The 16930-nt window shown below is 32.2% G+C and overlaps 2 protein-coding genes and 1 long non-coding RNA gene across 7 annotated transcripts in view; 2 read left to right on the top strand and 1 right to left on the bottom strand.

Annotated features, from left to right (window-relative positions):
• pknox2 (pbx/knotted 1 homeobox 2) overlaps nucleotides 1-13396 on the bottom strand; it is a gene marked incomplete at its 5' end in the record, with an annotated part of 203544 nt that extends 190148 nt beyond the window's left edge. For 2 of the 3 annotated variants that reach the window (NM_001442096.1, NM_001442097.1), the window contains one exon: nucleotides 13349-13396. Of the gene's footprint in view, nucleotides 1-10126; nucleotides 10223-13348 lie in introns of those variants that run through there. The other variant, NM_001442095.1, reaches the window with a different exon arrangement.
• On the top strand, nucleotides 465-6623 carry LOC147835109 (uncharacterized). Its single transcript, XR_015501275.1, has 3 exons — nucleotides 465-2707; nucleotides 2758-4597; nucleotides 4646-6623. It is a non-coding gene; the product is annotated as an uncharacterized LOC147835109 (long non-coding RNA).
• Nucleotides 12669-16930, top strand: part of tmem218 (transmembrane protein 218) — a 7540-nt gene continuing 3278 nt past the window's right edge. Inside the window, exons 1-3 of one of the 3 annotated variants that reach the window (XM_087269019.1) lie at nucleotides 12669-12697; nucleotides 13142-13275; nucleotides 13352-13454. In XM_087269019.1, coding sequence (XP_087125145.1) covers nucleotides 13166-13275; nucleotides 13352-13454 — 213 coding nt within the window. In that variant the 5' untranslated portion in view covers nucleotides 12669-12697; nucleotides 13142-13165. 3 annotated transcript variants of the gene reach the window in all.

Genomic DNA, 16930 nt, shown 5'->3' on the forward strand with positions numbered 1-16930 from the left:
ACTGCTCAATGCAATTACTTTCAGAATGTTTTTTTTTTTTCCAGCTGATGAATAATACAATATTGAAAGCCAATTATACTCAACCTGATTTAATGAGCTTAAACATTTAAAGTGGCAGACAACAAAAGGGGTGTAAAATACCATAGTAATTTCACTTAATACATTCGTATTGTTTAGGGAAATTTTTGCTTTACTGTTACAATTTAAACTGACGACTGGTACTTTTGATTGAGTACATTTATGAAGAAGAGTCCTTTTTATTCCTTAGAATAAAATTTCATTTTTAAATTTTTTGTCTTCCGTCATATGCACTATTACAGACTGACATTTTTAAAAAAGGATTTTTTTTTTTATCTTTCACACAGCTGAGTTCTAATTAGTCATTTGCATTTGTTTTTTTCTACTTTAAACAAACAAACCTTTGTATGCCTGTCTGAAAAAAAATCACTTTGTTTTACTTTTTTGGTAAGGCAGTTTTACATTTTTTTTAACTTTATCCAACTATATCTTCGGACATACACTTGAACATTTAATTAAGATTTTCACTCAGTATTTGTTGTTTAACTTGAGTAGCCTTGAGTATTTTTTTTTTTACATGCAATGGAAATCAAACCCATATTTAACCTCCAATAGGGCTTGAGTGTTCACATACAGTATGTGGACAGCACATTTAGCTCTTAAGTGGCAATTTAAAATACTTTGAATGTTTTATATTTGGTTACAGACATACAGTGTCATCCTGCAACTATTTTGCAGCATACAGTATGTCCCAAACCCTATTTTTAACTGTCCAAAATGAAAGAAAATTAGTTTTTACTCTCTGATAGTCAAATAAAGTTATAAAAATTGATATGTTAAACAAGCATTTAAAAAATTCAGGAAAAAGTGTTTTATGTAAATTCGGACCACAAGTCCACATATATGGACATAATTTTTCTCTAAAAGCACATCATATCAAAAGATGATACTTTAATTTTTATTCTAATTAGGTTCCAATAAGCCCAAATAGCAAAGAAAAAAATTAAAATGGCATGTAAAAAACACCTTGGGCCAGAGGTTAAATAAACAGAATTGAACAGAACAAGCTATTGTGGACCTTAATACAGTTGAAGTAGTAGTTATCATCCTAATTCAATCACTGCAGTTATTTTCAGATCTTTCAAAACATTGACAGCTAATCAAAATCATCCTGATTCAACACTGGAACTACCAGAATTCTATAACTACTAAACTACCAAAGCAGCAGTCATTTTTGACCATTCTCGTTTAAGACGTCATATTGTCAAATCATATTTACATTCAAATAAGGGCTATATGGCATAAATGCAATCTTAATAATTATTTTCCATATTGAAGATTATTGATATATATTTCGATATGAAAGTTGTTAAAGCATCCAGATTTAAAAGAGTACCCTAACAATAACTTAAGCCACAAAGATTAGAGGGTCCATTGAATACCATAACACATTTTTCGGCCAACACATTTTTGGTACAAAAATTCGGTACATCTCTAATATAAACACTTTTAGATTTCTATTGTTGCACATTTCTGCTTTGTGACTGGCTCTTAGATCAGTATAGAGTAAAAAAGTCCAGAGCGTATTGTTATTGACATAAATTGCATGGCATTTCGATATAATATCGTTTATCAGCCCAGTCCCCATTCAAAGCTTTTATAAAGATACTAAAATTAAGCTTAAAATGTCTGTCATATATTTTGAAGTCATTAGCTTAAAAAGATTATATTTATGGTAATAAAGATTTTAAATGTGTACCCACTTTTATTTTACACAAGCAGGAAAGCAAGATTTTTTCATTGTGCCGAAAATTTTGAAAGACACATCTGAAGTAAAGTCATGTTTTTTCTATCAGAAACGCATGTTGTTAGCAGGAAGTTGCTAGGCTGTTTCTCAATGTGTTCTAGTCTGTACTTCTGTTCTTGTGTCCTCGTGAAACGTCATCAGCTGTCGCCAAAGAACTGTTTCAATTCAAAGTTCACATCTTGCCAAGTATAGATAAAATTCCCAGATTTGTACTTGCTCCGCCCCTTTTGCCAAGGATGCTACTTGTGCAAACTTACAAAGCACAGGTGTCCCAGATTGCATTGCAGCGTAACCAGCGAAAGCAAATAGCGGAGGAAACCTGCACGGTTTTAAAAATACTCCTCTGTTGTGCTACAAATTAAAGTTTTAAGAGTTTTTCAGGTGAGAATGTAGTCGTTTTAAACTCAAATCTGCAGTTTATTTGTAAAGATTTTTTGGTGGTGTGCCTCAGCTTATGCGGACTATGACCCCCAGCCTATCAGGGAACTTCGTCATCACCTCCCCTGCCGAGAGCAGCTTTACATCGGCCAGTCCATCATGGATGTACCGCTGTATCTCATCTTTCCATTGTAGTTAAAACATGATATTTAATACATTTAGTGCATATCTAATAGACAATTTTTGGTCTTATAAATCTATTACTTGTTATCAGGTGTATTATTTTGTCAGTGTTGTTGTGTTACCTTTTATAATTTAATTTTTTTACCGTGTTGTTTGAGGTTTGTCTTTGTTTGCCAAATTGCTTAACATTATCTTAATGTCTTATTGTGTGTTTTGTACTTTATACTTGTATAATGTCCATTGTAGTTTATTAAATCTGATAATAAAAGACAAGAGTTTGTGTATAATAACCCATTTCACTTCACATTTATAGCAATTTATGTTTACATTTCAAAAATATAGATTTATAACATTAATATAATATTAATTAGAAGGCCTTGCTTTATATAATTAAATCATTTTATTTTGAATGTACAGAGAAATAGATGAATTCATGGAGAAGTAAGTGATGCTATAAAGTTCACTGCCATTCCATTTGGAGAAGTGCCCGACTTGCACTACTTAGGAGTGAGTAAATAGTGAGTCTGTTTTCATTTTTAGGTGAACTGTCCCTTTAAGGCTTGAAGATTGATGTTAGCACAAGACTACAGCTGATAGTTAAATGCCTGCACACTTATAAATCAAGCAAATCTTCCTCTACCTCCAGATCCCAGGAGAGGAGTTTGACCGTCGTGCCTAACGGTGAGAAGGCAGCGTAGCGAGGTCGTTTGGACGCGCAACCGTCCAACAGCAATAACAGGCCTGCGCTCCTCAGAGAGCCATCAGGATCAGCAAAGGCTTAGTGGTGGAAGCCTGTAACAACAGAGCTCTGTCTCTGCGCATCTAAGAAGACAAGAACAATGTAGCCTCATATTGCTTCACCTTGAACACACGAGAGCCCAGCAGACTGCAGGCTGATGAATAATTCTCTTGCTATTTTTATTTTTTTTATTTTGCAAAGATACGATCTCTCGTCAGCTGTCAAGAGACAAACAACAGTTGTAAGATCTGAAAATCCAAGTCAGACTTGTGCAAAAATTGGCAATTCAATTATTAGTATTTGGACGTTGTGTTGGCATTAAAAAAGTGACAGGAGAAGTCAAATTTCTAGATAGCTACAGTATGTGGAAGTCTAGTACACTGAAAAAAAAAGGTTTATTTGATTTCATTTTTTTAAGGTAAACGGTTGCAAACAATTTATAAGGGCTGAATATAAACAAATTAAATTGATTAATGTTTAATTTAATTTGATTTTAATTCAAATGTGCCCAAATATTTTCTTATGAAGGCCCAAAAACCAAACTTGATTGAGGGCTAAATATAGCAAACCTGTATTTCGTTAAAGTTGCCATGGGTAATTTTCTAATTTATTTCATAATATTTCAAAATAAGCAGCAAAAACTACTTTAATTGTATGACCTACTGTATTATATAATTTTTAACATCTTAAAATGAATTTATTGCAATAAAACAAATAATTCATGTTAACACTATGGAGTTAAATGCCAAATACACTAGTCAAGTTGCCAATGTCTTGTGAATCACCTTAGAATTATAAGGTTCTCTTAAGATCTAACAGTTTTGTCAAAATTCAGTTATTGACATATTCTTGATAAATGACAACTTATTTACATGATGGGATGTTTTTTAATAAGTTTTATACATTTTAAGACTTTTAAATAAAAAAAAAAAACAAATGTTACACACATACTATTTGCTATGGAATGCAAAAAACTTTGAAGCTCAATGTCTCAAAATCATTCAGAACGCAGATAGAACCTTATAATCCCAAGGTCTAAAAATCTAATTTATTTACAACATTTAACTGAAATATTAAATTTCCTTTAGCTATTTTGTAGCTTAACAATAAAACAAACAAAATGTTAATCTGTTAAATCTATATACATCAATACCCCTCATTCTCCCTCTCTTCTCAGATGGGACAGTGGGCCAAATCAAAGGTTACCATGGGCCAGCTTTGGCCCGCGGGACCTAGTTTGGGCATCTCTGGTTAAATTTAACCCATAACAATTGCTTGCAACAACTTACCTAAAAAAATCAAGTAAATTAAATAAATAACTTTTTTTTTCTGTGCAGCATTAGGATTGTTTTTTCTTTTTTCATTTTGCAAAAATACAATATATTTTTAGCTGTCAAGAGACAAACCACAGTTGTAAGATCTTAAAATCCAAATGAGACTTGTGCAAAAATTTACATTTTAATTAGTGTTAGGTTGGCATTAAAAAAGTGACAGGAGAAGTCAAATTTCTATTGCTACAGTGTGTGCAGGTCTGGTACACTGAAAAAAAAAAGATTCAAGGATGTACTTTATTTTTTTAAGGTAAGTGGTTGCATTTTATATGAGCTGAATTTAAACAAACAAATTAAACTTAGTAATCTTCAACTTGATTTGTTTGTTTAAATTTAGCCCATATCAATTGTTTGCAACCACTTACCTTAAAAAAAATTGTAAATCGAATGATTTTTTTTCAGCGTAGCATCTTGATTGTTTTTTTTTTTGTTTTTCCGCACAGATATCTTGTTAGCTGTCAAGAGACAAACAACAGTTGTAAGATGTAAGATCCAAGTCAGGCTTGTGCAAAAACTGGCACTTCAATAATTAGTGTTTGGACATAGGGTTGGCATAAAAAAGTGACAGGAGTAGTCAAATTTCTAAATAGCTGCAGCGTGTGGAACTGAAGTCCGGCAGCATCACAATTTGGTTTACGATCTTCCTTAGTTGGCTTCCTCATTTGGAGTGGCTGGGTAATTTTATTAGTGATTTGATTAGACTGAAGAACCCTTGGTCCTGCAATATTGCAGGATGCTTCTGGGAGTCTGTCCACAATTAAACACCACCCCAAGTAAGTAAAGAAAAAGAAAGCCAAGAAAAGGGGGTCTTGAAAGTAAAAATGGGTAAAGTGTTTATGGAGTTAAAGTATAAGTGTTAAAAAAAAGGGATTTATTTGCAGACATTAGAATGTGTCTTTTTTTCTGAGCCAAAAATAAAGATACTTTTACCATGATTCACAGAAGACACATTAAAATGGCATTGAGTTTAACTGTAGTTTTTATATAAATGTTCTTTTATCCATATAGGAATCACTTGATGATATTAAAATATATATCTGAAAACACATATTTTACCCAGGATCACAAAAAAAAAAAAAAAAAATTTTTGGGGAATTGAGATTTATTCATCGCTAAAAAAAAATATACGCATTGCTAAGAATGGAATTTTGAATTTATGTATAGTTTGTGAGGACAATTTTTGGCCAAAATACACCTATTTGAAATCTGACATTTTCGGAAGTTAAAAAAATATTAAATCCAATCTTCGATGCATATTACTAATCAAACTAAGGCTGCACGATATTGGAAAATCTGATATTGCGATATTTTGTTTTTCTGCAATAAATATTGTGATACATGTTCTGCTAGATAGTTTGAACAGCGCAATTTAATGGTTTACAGTCTAACAGTATTCAAGTACAGAAGTGCAAATACAATGCAAAAAATGCTTTTCTTACTTTGCTTTGTTTCATTTCATGTGCAAATATCTAAAAATTCTTGTAGATCAAGTAAAAATATTGCTTTGTTTTCGCCAACTGAAAATTAGGAGTTTTTTTCTTAAAACAAGCAAAACCATCTACCAACAGGGTAATTAAAATATTATTATTTTCACTTCTGAGGTGTATATATTTGGACTAGAACAAGAAAAAAATAATTCTAAAAAAGAAATATATTTTGCATAAAATGTAAACTAATTACATACAATTAATCTTTGTTACACCTCCAAACATCATACTGTTTGTGCCCAAATGCTAAGTCTAAGGCCTTAAGAACACATACAAATGATACATTTTCACTCTATGGTTAAATTTAGCAGCGACTCTACAAAACATGTGTTCTGTAGCTCCTATTAATCAACTATAATTTAGACTCAACGTTGCAAATCTTGCGACGTGACTATTGTAGATGTGCACATTGCGATATCGATGCAAAAATATTGTGCAGCCCTAATTCAAACATTACATTTTTTTAGACTTAAGGAACAAAATGTACAAAATGTCTTCATGGAAGATGAGTTTTACTGAATGATTTTTGGCATGAAATCAAAATCGATCACTTTGAAAATTTGACCAAAATACAACCGAACCGTGCACCAAAAGACTGGTCTTATGATCCAGAGTCACAGATTTAATCATCACAGTGTATTTAAAGATCACAAAACTCTAATTAACTCTTATTTGAAATCTTTAGACTTGACTATATTATGTATATTACATTAGCGCTTTAGACACAGAGTTGGCATGAAAAACAACACATTAGAAAGGAAGACAATTTTCTAAATAGCTTTATGCAAGTCTAGCAGCATCACCATTGGTTTACGATCTCCTTTTTGCTCAGTTTGCTTCCTCATTTGGAGTGACTGAGTCATTTTATTAGTGATTAGACCAAAAGAGCTCGGGGTCCTGCAGTATTGAACCTCGGATTGTAATTTGCTGGTAATGTGGAGAAGGGGAATATGCAAATAAAGTCGGAGTATTTTGTGTTTGCAGTTTTGCCCCTGGGCAGCTTGTCCCGCGACACAAATCATCAATTAAGATCCCAGCAGGGTTCTCGGCATTTAAATTAGCCCCATCCAACAACTTTTATCTTCCAGACAAAACATTATAAAGCCTCGTGATCGCCTGCACTGCAGAAATAAAACAGCTGATTAAATGAGACTTCACTCTGGGCGTGAAATGGACATGCAAGGTTGTTTCATGTATGTGTGCAGCTCATTTGTATGATACTAATTGATTGATTGGTTCATTGATTGGATGATTGATCAATTTCCTTTAATGTCATTGCATGATACACATCGAAATTCATATGCAGTGCTTGAAACAGTGCGCAAATACAATAAACTACAAAAAATATAAAAACCACACCTCACATTCACTCGCATATATCTTAACTATACACAGATCCAAAAATATCCCTTTTTGTTATCATATTTCTATACTTCACTCATGAAAACCAATGAATATGAAGTAATGAATAAAGATGAAAAAGGAATACTGTATTTAACTCTTTTAAAACTTTGTTGCAAATACTGGAAAAGATTAGTTAATCACATTTTAATATTTTGGGTTATTTTCTTAATTACATTCAAGATTTATTTATTTCATTTAATTTTTTTTAATAAATGTTTAATGATGTTGTTTTGCTGTTTTACTTAACTGTTAAGAAAGGTCATATCCATAATTAAGGCAGTCAGAAAGAGAATTTAAGACTATTTTCTCACTGCACATCTCAGATCTTTTTTTTTTTATTACAAAATGGTGCTCACTTGGAGTTTTTTTATATATATGTGAGATTATATATATGTGAGAATAAGTGTGAGAATAAGTGAGATTGTTTAAATACTAAAAGATCGTTTTAGATTTACAGAAAGTGAAATAAAAGTGGCTCAAAAATCTATTTGTTATATATATTCACAAAAGTTTTCTTACCACCTCACTTTACAAATGATACTCCTTAGTCAAACAACTTTGTTAGTTTAGGAAAGGAATCCAAACTTACATAATAACAATAATAATAATAATAGTAGAAGTAATAATAAAAATAATAATAACATAAAAGTTTTAGAACAGCAAAGGGTGTTAATGTCATGCAAAAGTGAAAGTCAATAAACTTTTACAAAGGAACAAGTCTTTATCTGATGAGGAACTTGATCATTTACAGCACTGTATAATGTTCTGTTTCAGAACGGAACAATCAGCTTCATGTTTTACAAATCAGATGACAAATACTGTAAGAATTCAATTCACAAGAGCATAATACACACTATAGTAATAATAAACACAGTTTAACTCTGACATAGACTACTAGTGTAGAGACTTTCTTAAATGATGCTTTTTAAAATCATAATAACCAGCTGATTATAACTGTAGAAAACCCTTAAATGAAGTAGCATGTCTCTAATAGAATTCCTAATTACTTTACATGAGTTTCCAATGGTCTGCCATTTACTAACACACAACCAGAGGGATTATGGGATGAGTCTGGGACCTTTATATGGTCAAAGACAAAATCGTTTTAAATCAAAGCAAAGCATAATGAAGCTTCTAGTTTTATTATTAGAAAGTTTTCTGTTAAAAAAAAAAGTACAATAAAATCTAAGCAAAAACTAAATACTTTTTAATATATACTGTTTACCATGATTCATAGAAGACACCCACTATAATGTCATACAGCAAAGTAAAGGTTCATTTAGGCTACCAACAATTGTATCAGGCATATTTAAATTTTTAATAACTTCATGACATATTAAATATAAGCGATATTTAAGAATCACTGTGCTGCCCCAAAATGCTAACTACCAGTCATATTGAATCTTTACACTTTTCCACTACTTCAAATCACTAGGTTTTAATAGGCGAATGTGCAATTATGATTTTATTTAGACCTATCTAACGCTTGAATGTTATTTCATACATATTTAACTTTTTTTTAACCAAAGGTATAAATATAAATATTAGATTACAAGTTACTCAGAGTGTATTTTGCCCTATTTCATGCCAAAGTGTTGCTTGTGAACGTCTAGTTGTAACAGTACGTGTTGAACATGTACACTGTGATGGTTGCAGCTGGAAGTTAATGAAAATTATTTATATTATTTATTAAATTTCCCATTAATTGTATTTTATTAGTGTCACTCATTGGTCATTAGTGACAAAAACAGTATTTGTACCAAGTATTATTTATGTTATTTATTAAATTACCCAACATATTGTATTTTTTATCGTCTACCCCTACCCCAACCCTAAACCCAACCGTCACAGTATCTGAATCTGGTGTTTTCTCTGTTGGTATAGCTGATTAACCACAATAATTATTATAATTATTTATTACATTTTCAATTAATTGTATTTTATTAACATCTATCTCTAGTCCAACCCTAAACTTAACTGTCACAGTAATGTAAAAAACATTAGTTGTACCGAGTATTATTATTTTTTTATATATTTATTTATTATCTATTAAATTACCCAATAAATTGTATTTTTAACATCTACCCCAACCCTAACCCTAAACCAACCATCCCACTGTAAAAATATGAATTATTGTTATAGTGTCATAAAAGATGATGCATTGACGTGCATATCTGCAGCTCTATATATCTAGACTTTACCGTGCTGAAGACTTTTGTCAAAATTAGAATGTATAATAAAATGTATCACTATTAATTAAACTAAAACTTTAATGTTGATTTACATAGCAAGAAAACTTAAGAGCACAATTTAAACGGGAATATTTTAAATAAGTTAGCTGTGTTATTGAGTCAGCTTAGTTATATGAGCAGCTCAAATCTTGCCTGAATAGCCTACTTCAGAAAAAAAAAGTTGATGCAAAACAAAACAAATGTATTTTTTTCTCTAAACTGTGTTCTACAAACCTTCAATCTCGCGTCAAACTTGCCAAACAGCTGAACACCATACAAACATTTAGCTACAGAGCAAAATCTTGATTAAAAACTAACAATATTCAGCAAAATACAAACAGCGTCCTCACTAAAACCCAACGAAAGCTACGTTTAGATCGATACAAACCATTAGCGGCGACAATTAAAATTCTGATAATTAGTTTATATTAAAATTCATTTTGCGCTTTGTAAATATTTTAAAAAATCGACATTTGTCGCCTACGCAAGACATCCCATAATGCCCTTTTTAAAACCCAACAAAAACACACACACACAAAAAAAATTACCACCGCATTTCACAAGTCCGAAAGCATCATCCACAAAAACAAAACATCCACAAAAGGCTGTTGTGCGCTCCCGCAAACTGCACGGCATCTTCTCCCGTCTTCCCTCTCTCTTCCTCCCTCCTTCTATCTCACTCGTTCTCTTCTTCCTCCTCCTCCTCCCTCCGCTCACTCACTCGCTCTCTCTCTCTCTCTCCTCCACTTTCTCTCCCTCTCTCTCCGTCTGTCTATCATTCTCTCCCCTCAGCCCTCGGCCAGTCTGTATGAATAATGTCCTGCCTTTTGTAATGAGAGCGAGCGGGGAAAAAACACGCCGGAGTGTTCGCCCGCTCCGCGCTCTGACATTGAAAATGAATGACAGCTTACCTGAATGCCAATCTTCATCAGACTGACACCAGGCTGACAACACAGCCTATACTCCCCTACACAAGCCGTGACGTCTGCCATTTCAGACCCCTCCCACCGTCTCCCCCCCTCCTCTTTCTCTCTCTCTCTCTCCCGGTACCCCTTTCTGCCGAGCGAGCGAACACCTCCGCGGCTCCTCTTGCACCGATCACCCGGGCTCCGCGCGCGCGTCTCCGGTTCATTAACGGAGGAGCCCGCTGGCCCCCTGTCGGCATTAAATCAGACCTACATTCGGCTCGAAGGTCGCCTTGGCTGTTAGCCTAGTTGGAGAACAGAGCAAACCTATTTATTTGTGCCACGAGAAACAAAGAAATTAGGCACTTGGTCAAATCCCAAATGCACGTTTGAGCTTTGAGGAACCGAAAGGCTAATCTGGATCAACTATAGGCTACGCCAGGGGCCCTATTCTATTTTTGTTTGTATGGGACTGGGACCCTAAGATAAACATAAAGAAAGCTATTTTCCTGTATACAGACTCAAATGTGAAATTCCATTGCAAAGAAATTCCATTGAGAATACAGTGTTAAAATAGGTTGTTGCAAGATCGGATATGGTTGTAGCCGGAAGTTAATGAGAATTATTTGTATTATTTATTACATTTCTCATTTATTTCATTTTAATAACGTCTACTCCCACCCCAACCCTAAACCCAACCATCACAGTAACGTAAAAACATTAGTTGTACCGAGTTTAATTTATGCTATCTATTAAATTACCCAATAAATTGTATTATTTAAAGCCTACTCCCACCCCAATCTTAAACCCAACCGTCACATGACTGTAAAAATATTAACTATTGTTATCCAGTGTCAAAACAAAATGCTTCTATATTGAGGCATATCCACTGCCGGCTGGCCGCTTATCCAATCTAGACATATTTTAAAGACATGGCGGGGGGGGGGGGGGGTGCTTCCTGTATGATCTGAGATCAACTTCATATCGTATATCTAACAGGCAGTGAAGATCACTGATTGTTAAAGAAATCAGATCTTAAAAATGACAATTTTGTAATGGAAAGACAGTTCATCAAAAACCTTGGGGCTTTCTGGCTGAAAATTAAATGTCTGTGTGCATACAGCCTATTCTGATAGAGGAAAGTTGAACACGCTTGCCGGTTTGTTAATTGTCTAATAAATAATAATAGGCTACACTTTTTTTTTACATTTAAAAAAATTAACAGATTTATATAACAGATTTATTAACAGATATATATATATATATATATATATATATATATATATATATATATATATATATATATATATATATATATATATATATATATTTTTTTTTTTTTTTTTTTTTTTTTAATAAGTATTGTATTTTGTGAATATTATTCTATTATTTCCTTATTCTAAATCTTTAGGAAACGTTTTTGGTCAAAAAGTTAAGTTATGATGACCATCCAACAAGCTAATTCAGCAAAACAAGTGCTTAAAAGGCAATATTTAAATCTCATAAATAAATAAATAGGAAATGCGGCGAATAATTGCAAAAATTTCCACTTTTTAAGAAAAAAAGATTCACCCCTTTCGCAAGGCTGGCTATGGGCTTGATAAATCGAACAGTAAGCAAGAGTAAAAATCGTAAAATGCTGACTCATAATGTTTTTTTTTTATTATTATTATTGAACAGTAAATGGTGAGTAATAATTACAGTATATTGAAACATTGTGAAATAAAGATATAAGGAACATAGAGAAAGCCAGGGAGATAAAGCAGAAAAGAAAAGAAAGAAAAAAAATTTGAAAGAAATTAAATTAATAACTGGCACAATTCATTAAATATTACATATATATATATATATATATATATATATATATATATATATATATATATATATATATATATATATATATATATATATATATATATATATATATTCATAAAATAATATATTATAATATAATATTTAAATAATATATTATATTAAATATTCATAAAATTATAAATTTCAATAAGTTCAAGAAGTAATACATATAAAGTAAAGCTTAAAACAAAATAATTAAGAGTGCAAGTAATTCAAAATGAAGTACTGATGTAGCAGGGGAAAGAAACAAGATGTTTTCCCTGACCCATAATAAGTAATCACATGAACTACAAGTCCCAGCATGCTATTCGGAAAATGCCAAAACCTGATTGGACTGTTTGAGACACAGGAAGTGTGGAGGTAAAGTAAACAGAAGCGGCATTGTTTCCATGGAAATATTTTATGCTTTCTGCCGTGTGTATTTTGTGTAAATCAGCTAATTATTCAGAATGACCTAGCTGGTTTCAGCGCTCGGTTGTTTTGTGAGGTAAATTCACTAACTAATTAGCGTATCCGTGAAACGTTAGCCATGGGATTAGTTTGCTGGCTTTAGCATGTAATGTCGATCAACTGCGGGGTCCCCATCGTTTACTTGTTAACATGGTAGTTAAAATGAGTAAAAATCAGTGTAGTAATAGTAAATATCTTGCAGATAGACGCACGTAACTTAACGTTAGATGCGCCATTATGTCCACCGGCTTCATACTCTATGCTTACAAACTTAAATAGCAGATTTAGCGCGTGCTTTTATCATATGACACTGTCTTAACTGTTACAAACGTTAGAAATCTTCGTCTGGTCCAGGCACTGGCTGTGTAAGAGGTGAGGATGGCGGATGTGGTGCTCGGTGTTGGGACAGGTGTGTTTATCATCACTTTAATCTGGATACTGACTCTCGCGCTCACTATAATTCTGTCGCGCGCCACCGGCCCAACAAAGTAAGACACTTTTATTTAACTCTGACATACTCTTTTGTGTAGTGTGTTAAGTATTCACGGTGTTGTCTCTCACCAGGTTGGGTATTATCCCTGTAGTCCTTCTGGCACTCATAATCACACTGGTTTTAGTGTTTTTCCCGCGCGCAGCTGAAGTTCCCGCCCCTCAGAGAGCAGCTCAGGTGAGTCCATCGTAGATTTATTAAAAATTCTTTATGCTAAGTATTGATTTAGCCCTTCTGTCATTAAACACTGATATTGTGTTGATTAAAATGAATCTGAAGACATATCACATTTCTGTTACATTATGCACACAAAACACATTATTTTTATATGAAATTTGGAAGGGATCGCCTCAGTAGCTTACAGATAAAACAAAAATTACGTTTTACTCCAACACATAAATATAAATCATAAATTCAGAGAAACTAAGAATTCTCTAGAAGTATATTTTCCCATTGCCTTTTAAACACTTGAAAAGTCCCATCTAGGTATGTGTTTGAGTAAAATGTTAATAGTTGTTTTATTAGTTGACATGCAATTACCATATTATTTCGATACCATATTTAGACCATTTTGTTTGCATTAACAATTCTAAATAACAATTCTTCCAAATATATATTCAAAAAATAAATAAATAAAATCTAAAAATACACACATGCATACAACAGTCCTGTCGCCTATCCAAGTTTTAGGAACAACAAATAATAACTTGACTTCTTGTTGATCATTTGGTATCAGATATGGCTAAAATGAAAGGCAAAGGCCTCTAGATTACGCTTATTTTACTAAAATAAAATATGACCATGCCTTGATTTTTTAAATTATTTAATTAGCACAGTAAGGTCTTACTTAGCTTAGACAAAAGTCTTGTCACTTAACAAATAATGTACAGTATAGAATATAAAGTCATGATTCAGTGGGGAAAAAAATAATATTGTGTATGACTCCCATAAGCTTGGAGGACTGCATCCATACATCTCTGCAATCACTCAAATAACTTATTAATAAAGTCATCTGGAATGGCAAAGAAAGCGTTCTTGCAGGACTCCCAGAGTTCATCAAGATTCTTTGGATTCATCTTCAATGCCTCCTTCATCTTACCCCAGACATGCTAAATAATGTTCATTTCTGGTGACTGGGCTGGCCAATCCTGGAGCACCTTGACCTTCTTTACTTTCAGGAACTTCGATATGGAGGCTGAAGTATGATGAGCGCTATCCTGGCTGAAGAATTTGCCCTCTCCTGTGGTTTGTAATGTAATGAGCAGCACAAATGTCTTGATACCTCAGGCTACTGATGTTGCCATCCACTCTGTGGATCTCTCGCACACCCCCATACTGAATGCAACCCCAAACCATTATTTTTCCTTAACCAAACTTCACTGATTTCTATGAGAATCTTGGGTCGATGTGGGTTCCAATAGGTTTTGATTGGAATGCATTTCAACAGATGTTTTATCGGAAAATCTACTTTCTGCCACTTTTCCAAAAGATCAACTAGAAGTCAAGTTATTATTTGTTGTTCCTAAAGCTTGGAAATATATATATGGAAGCAAAACAAATGCAAACAAAATGCTGTTAACAGATTGTTCTAAATTGCAATATTTTTATTTTGAAATTAGATAGAAATATAAATATTCTCAAGAAAAAACATAGCAACAATATTGTTTCACATTTTAGAGAAGAATGTTTTAGAGGCGTCTTATTTTCCCTATTGCCACTCACATATGTCTGAATTCTCCTAATTCTCTCTCATGGTTTCATAAATGGTTTGTAACTTTATTGAATTCTGATATTCATGCCTGAATGGAGTTTTAGGTGCACTGACTGTACACTGTGTTATATTTGACAAAACCATGCGCTGGTTTATCTCTCCTCAACAGCAGACAAACACAAACACAACAGCTTTTTCCCAAAGTCTGTCTTTGCCAAAAAAAACAGCTCTCTGAGCTGCCAAGTCACCCTCTTGTCTGCACAAACAAACAAAAAAACCAAAGCATTTACCTTTTCAGTCTTCAATCCAGAAAAGAAACGTGTTGACTGAATTAAATGTTCCTTTCAATCAAAAATGATTAGATTACCTCTTGCTCACTGGTTGAAAAAGTTACTTTCGACATTTGAAACCTTACAGGCTGAATGAATAGTGTACTGCAATCGATGTTCGATTTACAATTCAGATCAGAGGTGTGATGGGTAAAGATTTCTGATGCCAAAAACACCTTTTTAAAAAAGTTTGTATTATGCAAGTTTTTTTGTTTTTTAATTATTTGTATAATCTTAGTAGCATTAAGATGCCATTAATATAGACCATTTTAAGGGATGCAAACAAAAACAATAGCCCCAATGTATTTCCTGTTGTACATTTTAATTTCTATAGCTTCTGAGAATCCAAAAAGAGACACATATTGATAAATAATGTTATGATATCTGTTTTGACATTAAGTTATCCCTCTTGTTAAAGTTATGAAATACTTTGATAACAAGCAGGAAATGGTGATCGGTTTATTATTACTATTTAATTTATTTCATTTTTTTGGGTTTTTGTAGATTTTAAGTTTTTCAAGATTTTATTATTTTATATTATTATTATTTTATTATTTGTTAGTTTTCCCACCAAGTTACATTGTAAGTGTAAGCTATAAATAAAATTGAGAAATATTATTATTGTTATTTTTTAAATCCATATAATTTTAGTAGCATTAAGATGCCAATAATATACTAGTTGGATTATTTTTATTTTGTAAGTTGTTTGTTAACAAGTTGGTGTGTCCTATGTTTATTATTGTTATTTATTTGATTTAATTTTTAAGATGTTTATAGATTTAACATTTTTAAAGAGTTTATTTATTGTTTGTTTAAAGTGTTTATAGGTTTAAAGTCTTTATTTATTGTTTGTTTGTTTGTTTTTCCACCAAGTTAGATTCCAATATTGGGTTAAAACAACCCAGCATTTTTAGAGTATGAGCTAAATAAAATTTAAAAATGATTGTTTTTTTTATCTATATAGTTTTAGTAGCATTAAAATGACATAATATAGTATTTACTTTTTGTTGTTATTTTTAAATTTGTTAGTTATTTGTTAGTAGTTTTGTGTGTCTATTATTGCTATTTATTTGATTGAATTTTAAGGCGTATACAGATTTAAAAGAGTATATTTATTTTCTTGTTTTCCAGTCAGTTTACATTCCAACATTGGGTTAAAACAACCCAGCATTTTTTTAGAGTGCATGCTAAATAAAATGAGAATTATAATTATTATTTTTTAAATTCTATACAATTTTAGTAGCATTAAGATGCCATTAATATACTCTTTATGTTTTAGTTGTTTAACCTATGTTTATTATTGCAATTTATTTAATAGATTCAACGTTTGTAAAGATTTTAGTTATTGTTGTTTGTTTTTCCACCACGTTACATTCCAATGTTGAGTAAAAACAACCCAGCATTTTTAGAGTCTAACTAACTACAATTGAGAATTATTTCCTTGGCAGCAAGTATTTTAGACATTTTAGTTAAATTAATTCAACATTTATTTATTATCAAGAAACGAAAAATAATATTAATTTTAGCCATAATAACCCAGGTTTCTGTCAATCAAGGAATGATATCAAGGTTTGCTCTTTGGAACAACAGAAGGCATATGCATTCAAAAACAA

This window comes from Danio rerio, chromosome 10 (genome assembly GCF_052040795.2).
Source record: "Danio rerio strain M-AB ecotype USA chromosome 10, GRCz13ab, whole genome shotgun sequence".
NCBI classification, from domain to species: Eukaryota; Metazoa; Chordata; class Actinopteri; order Cypriniformes; family Danionidae; genus Danio; species Danio rerio.